At 40.7% G+C, this 13,676-nt stretch overlaps 1 protein-coding gene across 8 annotated transcripts in view; it reads right to left on the minus strand.

The window, feature by feature from the left end:
• The window catches only part of RBPMS (RNA binding protein, mRNA processing factor), a 203,792-nt gene that overhangs the window by 114,461 nt on the left and 75,655 nt on the right, over positions 1 to 13,676 (minus strand). For all 8 annotated transcript variants that reach the window (XR_007514979.1, XR_007514978.1, XR_007514977.1 and 5 more), the window contains exons 2-4: positions 8,283 to 8,360; positions 5,090 to 5,128; positions 3,787 to 3,849 (exon numbers count right to left, since the gene is read on the minus strand). Coding sequence is in view for 5 of the 8 variants with exons in the window: in XM_049866748.1 (XP_049722705.1) it covers positions 3,787 to 3,849; positions 5,090 to 5,128; positions 8,283 to 8,360 (180 nt within the window). In the remaining 3 variants the exon portion in view is untranslated. The remainder of the gene's footprint in view (positions 1 to 3,786; positions 3,850 to 5,089; positions 5,129 to 8,282; positions 8,361 to 13,676) is intronic.

The raw sequence follows: 13,676 nt of genomic DNA on the forward strand, positions 1-13,676 counted from the left end.
CTGAAAGGAAGTCTGAGTTGGGATTGTTTTTAGCCTAATTAGGGAGATTTTGCTATAAAAATAAAATGGGCTGTTATTTATTTTAGAAGATTTGAGTACTGTAACCCTGTAGTAAAAGTTCAGTGTTACCACTTAATTTGATCTGAGCATGTTTTCTCATAAAATTATCAAACAGAATGAACCATCATCCAAAAATAAAAGAAAATAAACGGACTTAAGTATCAGTCCTCCCAACACTAGGGCCCTTGGACACCCTTCAAACCTGGAACTGAACCAACTCGCAAGCGAGATCACCTTTCAGCCAAATAGATAAGCCTATAAAGTGAACAATAACACCCATGAGGAATGTGCTTCTCAGAAAAACCAACCATACCAGACCAAAAGGGCAGCATCTGCAAAACCCCACCGCCCACCCCCCACCAAAAAAAAAAGTTCAGAAGGCAGGAAGGGACAGGGGAGATGGCCGAATGGAAACAGGGAACCCAGGGAGGAAGTAGGTAGAATGCTGTCACATTGAGGGGACTGCAAGTAATGTCACAAAACAAAATGTGTACAGATTATTGAATGCGAAACCAATTTGCTCTGTAAACATTCACCCAAACCATAATAAATTGTTCAAAAAAAAAAAAACCCAACAAAAAAAATCACTCATTTGGGAAAAAGATTAGTTATTAATATCAATTACTGAGCCAATCAGTAACCAAGACATAATAACCAAGAGTATTATTATCCTATAATAATAACAATAGGAAAAGAAGCTACAATGATGGAGAAGTGGTTTGTAACACTGTGAACTGTTCTATACAGAGGATTTAAGGGACTGAGAGTTAAATTTCTGAATAGTGGAATAAAATAAAATATTACAACATTAAACTTTCCCCAAAGAATTGTGAGGGAAGCTTTTAATTTAAATTACTGAAAAAAAAAAGAAGCCTGGACAAATGACATGAGAAAAGAAAACTTCATAATGGCTATGAGCATCATATGTTTTTAACTCAATTAGAAAAGATGGCCCTGAAAGAGTATACTGTGTTGGGTCATACAGAAGATAAGAGTCAGCTTCATGATTAAACACGGAATGGCCCATTTCCTCTGCAGAGAGAAGAAAGCCTGATCAGTGCTCACACACCAAACTTTATCATGTTTATCTGTCTTGGACAACGTGAATTAAACACTTCCACTGGGAAAAAACGCAGCTACATTCCATCGACCAAGCAAGTAGCATGATGTTGTCTGAAATGTAGAGGACTGAGCTGCAGGAGACTTACTTCTACTTGCAGCTCTCATCTGAGCTGACTGAATGAGGCAACCACCTTTCTCCAGGTCTCAATTCCTCTCACTTTAAAGTGAGGAGAAGATTTCTAATGAACAGAGTATTGCTACACATAATATTAGAAATATATATGTGTGTGTATATATACATATAACAAAACCAAGCCTATTGCTGTTAAGTTGATTCTAGCCCTACAGGACAGAGCAGAACTTCCCATAGGGTTTCCAAGTAGCAGTCGGGGGAGTTGAGCTGCTGACCTTTTGGTTAGTAGCCGAGCTCTTAACCACTGCACCACCAGCACTCCATACATATGTTAAAAATGTCAACAGAGGTTATTAGCCAGGAACTCAGTTAATGCCCTGCACTCCCGAGTCAGAAAGCCCAAGCTCGTTACCCTCAGGCCCACACAAACAGAACGAGGCCAGTTTGCTTCGGGGTCTTCCCAAGTTATTAATACGTGAACAGCAAACAGCAGTAACGACGGGGGGTGCAGGGGGAGGCCACTGCCAGTGAAAAGAAGGGAGAGCTGAGAGCAAGGAGAATAACCTAAAACCAGGCCTCAAGACTACAAAGCAGTGATATGGGGTCAGCAGACACAGGGGCAAACACACTTAAACACTGTTATCACTAGTTGCAGCATGGTTCAATACCTCATATGAGTAACGATGACCGTCGGGCACCAGGAAAAAGTTGAATTAGGTTTACTGTACTCTGCTTACCAAGGCTAAAAAACACAGCTTAGGGCTATCATCATTTAAAAATATTTAAAATAAACTTTCGTTATGGGGGTGGGAATCAACCTATCTAGGAATTCTGCCTCCCTTAGATGACAGGTCACTAAAGAGCCTACTGTTCTTCAGACAGTGGGTCACTGACATCTTCACACACACAAGAGACAACTTAGGGCAATGAGGGCATGCCCTGTGAACAACCTTCATCTGCTCTTACATCCTTTACAAGAACGAGTGAAAAGCGCACGGTCAACCCTTCATTTAACACGACTTCGAAGGCACCAGAATATTTCTGCCATTTAGAAAGATGCCCACCTGGTTAGAATAATAGAAAACACCACCCAAAAAGAAATTTCAGTTCTATTTTTAAGTTTAAAAATAGGGTTATACTGAGAAAACTCTGATTGTATCTATGCAATGCAAAAAAAAAGTCACAAAACTACTTCTATATCAAAATATTGAATCGCACAGCGTGTACTGTGGGTGCTAAAAAAACAATTGGTTTGCGTTTTGTTCTGTGGGAGAGGGACACAGTGAGTAGGCAGAGTTTTTCTGACCAGAGGTCATTTGCCCAAGCCCAGAAAAACTGTGAGCTCTTTGGAGCACTTGGTTCCTAAGATGTTCCTGTAGGTTTCTTCTGAAAAGCCAACAATAATAATAAGCAAAACACTTCTTCTGAGATCATGCACATTTTTTTTTCTCTCCAAGTCTAAAATCCTTTCAAGACTGTTTTACAGTGTGATATCATTCTGTCAAATAAACAGACCCATATAAAGGCTTCATTCCCTCAGGACTCCGCGTCAGCTGAATATCAGGTCTCTCCAACAGCCCTCTTAAGCATGATCTGCCTTAGCGTCCAGGCCCTCAGGAGAAGCTGGCAGGAACTTCAGCAGGCTCCACATAGCAAAAAGGCCAGCAATAAGTTCCCCGAAGCCCACACAAAGGCACTCCATAACCAGTCAAGTGTCCACTTGCCTTTCAGGAAGCACCCTGAACACTCTGGCTGCTTTAATCCACACTTACTGATAGATGCCAGGAGAACCGCCTGGAGCAGGACGGAGCTAGACTTTTCACTGAGACTCCCCACCTGAGGATCAGTCCTCAGCGTCTGGATTTAAATTCGGATTCCTTCCACCTTCTCTGAGCTTAGTCCCCTTACTACAGTAACTTGTTTACTTTTTCAACAGACCAAAGGGGAATCATTAATGACACGAGTAGAAGCCCCCAGACATGTAGGCAAGATGCCCACAAACCAAATATAGGTATCTCTACTCACTTACAGTTCACTGTAAGTTATTCTATCACAATGCCGAATGTCTTTGGGGAAAGTCTTACATGGAAATTTTGCATCAATCAGAAAAAAAAAAAAGCCACATATACATACCTAAAAGGAAAACCTCATGAGATAAGGAAACCCAAGATTTTGATCTATTCTTGGGCTTTGTCATTTAGGGTATAGTGATGGCTAAGCTAGTTTCTCATCTCCTCTGGAGAACATACGCAGGGCTGCATACCACTGTGGGATGTTCTGGGCCCTACATCATCAGATATTTTGAGCATTTCAGTAAAAGCCAGAGAAAAGCTAAGTGTGATTTAATATTTTGCACATTTGATCACAATTCTAGGAAAGAGCTCTTTAGAGGGATAATTAAATTGACGAATCCCTCCCTGTTAGGTTGAGCGCTCATATTCCTTCCATTTGATTTCCTGTCCAAAGAGATTCCATTATTTCCCACCACCTCATAAAGAAACCCCCAAAGATTACGTCATTGTAGTACTTACATTCAAAGCATTCTTTGCAGCTTCTGCTTCTGAGCGACTGTCAAAACTGACAAAACCTACAGGCTGAGGAGATAAAAAGAAATACGAAGAAAAAACAATCAGGGGGGTGTCTATTTTTTCTGTGTCAAGGGTAATGCCGAACGGAAGCATTAAGATAAAGAAACGACCACAGGCAATGGGTAGAAATAAGAAGCCAGTCCAGAAAAATCATGACTCAGTGGCTTAGTCAAATTTCTCACATGAATCAAAGGGATTGTAAGGGTGGGTCTTCAAGGGCAGAGCTGGGGATGTAGAATCACAAAAAAATCTAGAAGGGGTTGGAAGGTGAGTAGCAGTGAACAAGGGGACAGAGGAAAACTTGGGTCAGAGAGGCTCTACTTTCCTAAGTCAAATTCACTGTACCTCAGTTTCTTCATCTCTTAAAATGGAAAGAGAACCGAATCACCTTTCGGTACACTGTAAGTGCAAGGAATACAATGACAAACTAATAAAAGCCCTGTTCTCTCACCGATGAGCAGAATCACAAGTGAACATTTCCCTCTCAAATCCCAAGGGATGCCTTAAAAAATCAGTTATTTAATTAGGCACGACATAACGTCAGATAAATAGAGGTAATAATCCCTTTGGGCTCCATATTTTGCTGTTCAGATGGGTGCTTGCCTCATGGCTTATTCCTGATGAACCAGAGAATTCCTTATTGAGATACAAAGTGGGCTGAGCAGGCTGAGTGCTCAGATTAAAGAAAAAAAAAAAAAGAAGAAACACATAGCTAAAAATCTTCAGGAAGTTTAAAGTAACTATCAGGGTCATCGATGACTGCCTCCATTCTACCCCTTCCAAGCTCCAGTCTAGACTTGTGACCCTGCCCATAAATATGAGGGGACTGAAAGACAGCATGATTCTTCACCATCTGATACTCTATCGACTGTTAAAGGTGGCCTGTTTGACCTTATAAAAAAAAAAAAAAAGTAAATAAAAGTGAGTTTGGATGATAATTCATTATTTCCTTTGAATATACAACCAATTCCAGTATAACCGTGATCTTTTTTTCAAGCTGGTTCAGAGCTGGGTGCACTGTGGTTATCTCCCCTGGGGACAGTCTCGAACATTCTAGCTGGAGACAATGATTTATGAATCAATTTCCTGTGCTAATGCCTAATTGATCTCACCCCATAGTTTTAAAGCAACAGCAAAAATTAAATCTTAATGGAAATGAAAAATATTTGGTCCTAGTAACGTTCCTGAAGAAAGATGATTCAAACTTAATAAAGAGATAATTTATACCCAAGTCTGAGATTCTTACCTGCTTAGACGTGAGCTTTATAAGAGAACCCTCGTAGCCCTGAAAATAAAAATAGCAAGTTTAGCCAATGAGTTCTAGGGGAAGAAAATAACTCTAATACTATACTGCTCAAGTAAGAGAGTTCCTTTTTGAATATCTATTTTATTCTCCTGACAAATGCCTTTTAGGTTAACTGGAAAGCAAATACATATATAGCTAAAGCTACACATTTTTTTTTTTAGACACGGAGCCCTGGTGGCACAGTGGTTAAGAGCTCAGGCTACTAACGAAATGGTCGACGGTTCAAATCCACCAGCTGCTCCTTGGAAACCCTAAGAGGCAGTTCTACTCTGTACTACAGGGTGGCTGTGAGTCGGAATCGACTCGATGGCAATGGATTTATATTTGGACATAGACTCCTAATAGGTTTGTATACTCAGAGCCTAAAAAAATAAAGGCCTGAAATTCATGTATTTATGTGTCTCCTCTTTTTATTTTTTCATGAAGTTATGCAATGGTAGAAAAACAATGACTGTCTCCAGCAGATAAGAATAGGGATTTTGTAGAACTAGGACAAAGAATGGGATTGATTTAATAAGGATGAGAAGGTGAGACGCTGTGATGACTTGGTCATACATTCGCTGTAAAACAACAATGAAACATTAAGAACATACTAAAAAACCAAACTCGCTGCCAACAGGTTGATTCTGACTCATAGAAACCCCCTACAGGACAGAGCAGAACTGCCCCCCCGTGCCTTCCAAAGCTGTGATCTTTACAGAAGCAGACTGCCACATCTTTCTCCCATGGAGAGCCTGGTGCGTTTGAATCGCCAATTGTTCTGTTAGTAGCTGAGCACTCAACCATGACACCACTAAGGCTCCTAGGAACACACTAGGTACAACCTATTTAGCAACAATTCAAAATTGCCAGGGGAGGCCAGGCAAGCAGTGAGCCGGAATTTTGTGGATTCTTTTTCTTCGTTAATGAAGCTGCCAGTTTTCAGGCTGGTATTCTGATTGGGACATGTAAAAATTCCCTGCTCCTCCTCAAGGAAAATGGAAACACTCCTCGTACCCACCCCAGCTCCTCAGGATAAGAATGTCAAGTCTGTTTATTTCTAAAAGTAATCAATGGCTGGTGGCTCACACTGATGGATGACACAGAGGGGGAAAAACACCACTTGACATGATTGACCACTGCGCCTATCAGTGTGAAGGCAGATTTGCAGACCAGGGTCAGCCTCCAGGGACTTTAATTAAAGGAGAGTCGTTAGGAATGTCCTAGGGTCCTGACTTTCACACTGGGGTTTGTGAACAGGATGTTAGGATTGATTCATCTTCGTATCTTTCTGGCAGAGAACTCTACGTAACCAATTAGCTGCTGTAAACATTTTACCTCAAAGGCCTTGAGCTCTTCTGGCCAAAGAGGTCATGATTCACAGCCCTGCCTCCTCCTTTTTCAAAGTGCTCTCTTCTGAAAAAACCCGGAGATTTAAACACCCCGAGGGCCTCAGAGGCAAAGGACAAATGTATATTTCACTCCAGTGAAATATACAGACTCATTTGGGATATATTACTTCTCAAGCCCCAAACAGAGAAGCAGTACACCTTAATGCTAATAGTTTAGAGCAGGAACAAGACAGTCAGATTGCTAGGGTCTGAATCCTGGCCCTACCATTTATTACACATTGTAAACTTGAGCAAAACTTATTATTTTAATTGCTCCAAGTTTAATTTTCCTCACTGAAAAAAAAAAAAAAATGGGGCTAACCTACTTTAAAGGATTGTGGCAAGAACTACATGAGATAATTCGTATAAGGGGCTTGCTTGCTGGCTCTCTTTTTCTTTATAAATACAAAAACATAGCAGTAACTTTTCTGTTAGGAAGCTCAATCAGCTTAAAAAGTCATCATCCTACAAAAAAAGATAGTAAAAACCACTAGCCGGTAGAGAAAACGCAGAAAATCCTATAAAGCTGACATTCTCTCCACAACACTTCTTCCTTTTCCACTTTCTGTCAGCTAAGCTGATGTCCAACCACTTTGCTGTCCCGTGTTGGCATCATTATTGTTACATTCGGGGGACATTGTCAGAGGGGAGTTATGTCCCATATTAGAGGGCGCCTTCTTGGCACATAAACCAGACTCTATCTCTATCAGTTGTAACTGGCATCCTCCACCCAGGTGTTTTCAGCTGTTACACCCTACTTCCTCTTCTTCCTGAACTAGATCCTGTCCCTCCAGCTGTCCTGCCTCTGGCTAGGGTCCAGCTTCAACCAGGATGGCCTTTTAACCAGAAATTAAAATGGCCCATCACCTAGTCCTAAGTGTGGCCCCTGTAATGAAGTGCTGCCAACATGCCCACACTGACCAGCTCAGCTGTCCCAGGCATAGGCCCTGAGTTCACGCCTCCCAGGTCCACATTCTGCCCCTTCCCAGCTTACTCCTTTTCTCCAAAGGCTAACCTTCAAGGCTGCTCCTTGGTGGCAGAGTTATTCCAGCTTATGCCAACTTCCTGTTAAGTTTTCAATCTCATCAACATTAAGAATCCCAAAAGTTATTTTATTTCCATAGTTACCATGGACAAACAGCTATGTTCAGTATTTCACTAAGCACCAGGAAAAAGTCCCCTCAACTCAAACCAAGACATTCTCTAAAATTTCGTTTCTACTTTGTTTGAAACTTAAGGACGCTTTTTCCCATGGTAAAAATAATAGTGGCTGGGGCAGTTCATAAAAGCCTATTTAACCTATTATGTCTCCAAAGAATAGTATTAACAGCACTATTTCAACTAAGAAGGAAGCCTCCTAGGTATAGGGCTTGACCTATGTTATTGCAACGGCTATGTAAATACTTTTTAAGTAATTTATAATGTTGTGGGTGATCTGTACTCAGAAGCACAGCCCCAATTGCAGTAAGATAAATGAGGAGGACGCTGAGGCTATTCTGACTGGAATACAGACAGTGGGGCCCAGTTTCACGTCCACAGTAATAAGAGTCACTGGAGGACTAAAGACAGTTTTAGTCTATTGGTGAGACTACACATTAGAACTAAGCTATTACATTTCCCTTACTCGCTAATCTTTTCAAAACATCACTTTACAAGGTGCTTTCTCAAACCTTTCATTTCTTCCTCCCAAAAACCCCCATGAAGCACGTGGTACATGGACTTTTTGTTTCCTTTTACAATTTCTGAAAGATAGGTAAAGGTACCTTAAATGGTCTGAAAAGCAGGTAGAGCTCCCGAGGTTTGATATCCAGAGGGAGACCACTGACAAATAGGGTCCGGACCTGTAAAAATAAAATTGAGAAGCGGTCAAGAGAGTGGACAATCCAAAGAATAACTGTCATCTGAAATCTCAATAAACACGTTTCTCCAAATATTCCATGACTCCTACACCTAACTCAAGCAGTTTCCGTGATAACAAACATTCTAATATTAAGCTGCCATTAAGCCAATTTTCTATGTGGATTATTCAGAGTGAATGACCACTAACAACAACCACCAAAGAAAAAAAAAAAAACCCCACTGCTGAATGACCACTAGCTAATTTAAATTTCCACCAGCAGTCTACGATTTTGTTGTACTGTGGTGGCGTCTGTATTGCTAGAATGCTGGAACCTATACCACCAATATCTCAAATAGCAGCAGGGTCACCCACAGCAGACAGGTTTCAGCAAAGCTTCCAGACTAAGACAGACTAGGAAGACCTGGCGATCTGCTTACAAAAATTAGTCAGTGAAAACCCTATGAATCACAATGGAATTACTGTTTGATATAGTGCCAGATGACATGCCTCCTAGGTTAGAGGGCACTACACAGTAACTCCAACAACAGACTCACACATACCAAGGATCAAGAAGATGGCACAGGGCTGGGCAATGTTTTGCTCTATTATATAATGTCACCTGGACAGCAACTAACAACAATTTAAATTTTACATATTGACCTCCTTTTCCCAATAGCCATTGTCCGGTTCTGAAAATGTGTGGGGGTTCCGTATAATTTAAATACTAGCTTCAGAAAAAAATGCAATTTTACCCTAACTATTTATATGACCATATAACATGCCTCAAAAACAAAATGGAAACAAATTTTGCCTTCTCCTGCTTGTAACGGCTTCCCTCATTTGGTGTGAATAATAACAGTAGTTTTAATAAATGTACAAGTACAGTTAACAATCCAAATGAATTGAAATAGTAGCTGAAATGGCTAACTGTGCATCTGGTCCATTTTAAAACAGCAGCAGACCTCACTGATGGGTGCTCCCGTTGGGTTCTTCTATAGCACAACCAAAATGCATGCCTACGATGTGCAAGGCACTGCTCAAAAAAAAAAAAACAAAACCCCAAACCCATTACTGTCAAGTCGATTCCGACTCACAACGACCTTATAGGACAGAGTAGAACTGCCTCATAGGGTTTCCAAGCAGCAGCTGGTGGATTCAAACTGCCAACCTTTTCGTTAGCAGACGAGCTCTTAACTACTGTGCCACCAGGGCTCCAAGGTGCCTGGCTAGGTGCCACTAATAAAAGTCATACGAGACACATGTAAACATCTGTAATTGGAGAAACAGGGTGCACACCATGTGCTCAGTGTGTACTAAAATGCAGAAGGCAGATGGCACAGTTCTGGTTGCAGGAGTGGAAGTCATGCTAGCATCTGAATGAGAATTTAAAGGATGGGTAGCATTTTACTAGATAAAGACAGGGTAGCATCTTAGCAGATAAAGATAAAGGTGAGATGGGGTGGGTGAGAATCACAGGCATAGAAAAGCATTAGTGGAGGCAGTGAAGTGGGGTGGCCCGGTGGATTGTGGGGGCGGGGTGCGCAGACAGCTGACTGGAGGTGTGGTTTCCTGCAGAGATTCAGGGGAGAGGGGAAGGGTGAACCAAAACTGACCAGGTAGCTTAGGGTCAAAACCACAGAGGACAGAAAAAGTCACTGGCTAGGAATTCAGTCTTAATTCAACAGGCAAGGAGTTAACTATTGAATTCCACACTTTCTAGTCCCCTTCTCCACTCCTGGTGATACAACATGACTTTCCTCATCAGAAATCATGCTGCTACTGAAAGAAAATTTGAATGATCAATTGTTAACCGTGTGTAAAATATGGGAAGACTTTTTCCTTAGTGAGAAATAGCAAGGGTGTTCTCTAGCTCCCTAACACTTCGCACTGGTGCTAGTAGCACAGAAGCACAAATCAGCAAGCAAGTCCCTTTAAGCACAGTACACAGCAAAACGTCATGCCATGTGTATGTAGGTGTTTAATAAGCACTATGTGATGCAATGATTAAGCACTTGCTCGGCCGCTAACCAAAAGGTCAGTGCTTTGAAACCACCAGTGGATCCGGGAGAAAAAAAAGACCTGGTGATCTGCTCCTGTAAAGATTTAAAAAAACAAAAACCCAAACCCATTGCCATCGAGTCGATTCTGACTCATAGGGACCCTGTAGGACAGAGTGGAACTGCCCCATAGAGTTTCCAAGGAGCACCTGGTGGATCTGAACTGCTGACCTTTTGGTTAGCAGCTGTAGTACTTAACCACTATGCTACCAGGGTTTCCCTGTAAGGATTACAGCCTAGGAAACCCTATGGGGCAGCTCTACTCTGTCATATAGTGTCGCCGTGAGTTGAAATTGACCCCACAGCACACAACAACATTAAATGATGATGTAACAGTAACAACAGTTGCCCTTGATTCCAACTCATGGCGACACCATGTATGCAGAGTAGAACCGTGCTCCATGAGATTTTGAATGCTGTGACTTTTCAGAAGATCACCAGGTCATTTTTCCTGAGGCACCTCTGGGTAGGTTCAAACCGCCAACCTTTTGGTTAGTAGTCGAGTGATCGTCCAATGGTACCACCTAGGGACTCCATAATGATGTGAAGAGCCCCAGGATTCCGAATGCCAAGATAAGGAACACATCCATCACCTCCAAAAGTTTCTTCATCCCCCTTTAATGCTTTCTCCCATCTCCAGAAAACCAATGACATGCTTTCTGTCACTATAGATAAGTCCGTATGTTCTGAAGTTCTATATAAATGGAATCATAGACTATGTACCCTTTTAGATCTGGATTCTTTCACTTAGCATAATTATTTTGAGATTCACCTATATTAATGCATGTATCAGTACTACATTCCTTTCGATTAATGAGCAGTATTGTGTTGTATGGACACACCACAGTTTGTTCATCCATTCAACTGTTGAAGGACACTGAGTTGTGCCTAGTGTTTGGCTTTTAGGAATAAAACTTCCACGAACATTTACATCAGCATGAACATTGAAGTCTTTGTATAGATACGTATTTTCTTTTTCCTTGGATAAAGACCTAGGAGTGGAGTGGCTTAACCATATAATACATATACTATTTAAGAAACTGACAAACTGGCTTTTAAAGTGGCGGCACCAATTTACATTCTCATCCGGAGTATATAAGAGTTCCAGTCCCTCTACATCCTTGCCAACGTTTAGTATGGTCAGTCTTTTAAGTTTCAGTCATTCTGACAAGCGTGGTATCTCACTGTGGTTTTAATTTTCATTTCCCAAGTGACTAATGATGGTGAACATCTTTTTAAATGCTTCAAAAATATTTTTATAATACAGTGAATTTCACTGGTTCATTTTGAAGTATCAGACCAACCTTGCATTCCTGGGATAAATCCCAGATGGTGAGGATGTATTATCATTTTAAAGACCGAATTTGCTAAAATTTTGTTTGGAATTTTTGCATCTATCTTCATAAGGGATATTGGTCCATTGTTTCCTTTCCTTGTAATGTCTTTGTTTTTGATATCAGAGTAATGTTGGCCTTGTAGAATGAGTTGGGAAATATTCTCCCTTCTTCAATTTTCTGGAAGAATTTAAGTATAATTGGTATTATTTTTTCTTTAAATGTTTGGTAGGATTTGCTAATGAACTCACATAGGCATGGAGTTTTCTTTGTGGGAAAGAAAGATTTTAACTACAATTCAATTTCTTTTAATAGATACAGCGCTATTTAGGTTATCTACCTCATCTTGAATGAGCTTTGGTAGTTTGTGTTTTCCAAGGAGTTTGTCCATTTCATCTAAGCTCCCGAAATTATTGGCATAAAGTTGTCCATCACTTCTCTCCCTACTGACCATCCTGGCTCGAGGTTTATCAATTTTGTTGATCTTTTCAAAGAATCAGCGTTTGGTTTCATCCATTTTCTGTGGTTTTTCTGTTTTCTAAGCTCATTGATTTCTGCTCAGATTTTTTTTTTTTTTCTGCTGCTCTCCTTGGGTTTAATTTGCTCTTCTTTTTCTAGTAGTTCAGGAAGACATTGATATAACTGAGATTTTTTTTTTCCTTTCTTTCTATATAGAGCTATATACATTTACCATTAGCTACCACTTTTCGTGACATTCCCACAAGTTTTAGTATGCTGTGCTTTTATTCTCATTCAGTCAAAATGCTTTCTCATTTCCCGTTTGATTTTTCCCTTGACCCATGGGTTACTTAGAAATACTTTATTTAGTTTCCAAGTTATCTGAGGACTTCCCAGCTATCTCTTTGTATTTGATTTCTAATATAATGTCATTGCAGTATGAGACATAGCTTGTATGACTCAAATCCTTTTAAAGTTATTGAGACTTGTTTTACAGCCCAGAACATGGTAAGTGTTCTGTGTGCACTTAAATGTATGTTCCGCTGTTGTTGGGTGGAATGTTCAATAAATGTCAACCGGGTCAAATTTGTTGTTCAAATCTTTACTGATTTCATTCCTACAATTTCTATCAATTATTGAAAGGCACGTATTGAAATCTCTAACTATAATTGTAGATTTCGCCTTGCGATTGTGTCAATTTTTGCTTCATATTATTTTGAAGCTTTGTGACTCGGTTCAGGAACATTTGGATTGCTATGTCCTCTGAACACCTTATTTAGTACTCTTTTTATTAGAAGAGCTCCCAACGCCTCTTTCTGAGGCCTACGTTCCCCCTCTTGTCCACCATCTTCGCCACTGACAAAGACTGTTTCCTTATCAAGGCTGCTAAAGCTGAATTTCCAACAGCTGCCAAAGACATAGACCATGAGGGAATCCTACTATCTAGTGTGCCCAGTCTACCTCCCAAAACCCTCTTCCATAGCCTAGGAGGTGAACACAGTCTGTTCCACTTTGACCAGGACAACCCGGTTTTTGTTGAGTGCCCATTACGTGCCTGACACTATGCCAGGTGCTGACTAGATTACAGAGGGTGCCATGGAAATAATATAAGCAAGTTCTGTTTGGTATCATTTGTCCAGCAGTGCAGCTTACCTATGTGATAGGTATCAATTAGGTTTTGGGGAGTTTACCTAGGAAATAAGCTACGGTGTATAGCATTGTTTTAAAGAAAAAGGCTTTACAAACTTGGAAGTCAAAACAATTTACCAAGAAAATTAATTAAAAATCTAGGGGTGATCAACAAAAGATTACTTAATATAAATTAAGCTTCATCTAAGTCCATACAGAAAACCCTGGTAGCATAGTGGTTAAGAGCTATGGCTGCTAACCAAAAGGGTGGCAGTTTGAATCCACCAGGCGCTTCTTGGAAACCCTATGGGGGCAGCTCTACTCTGTCCTGCAGGGTCG

Source organism: Elephas maximus, chromosome 22 (genome assembly GCF_024166365.1).
Source record: "Elephas maximus indicus isolate mEleMax1 chromosome 22, mEleMax1 primary haplotype, whole genome shotgun sequence".
Taxonomy (NCBI): Eukaryota; Metazoa; Chordata; class Mammalia; order Proboscidea; family Elephantidae; genus Elephas; species Elephas maximus.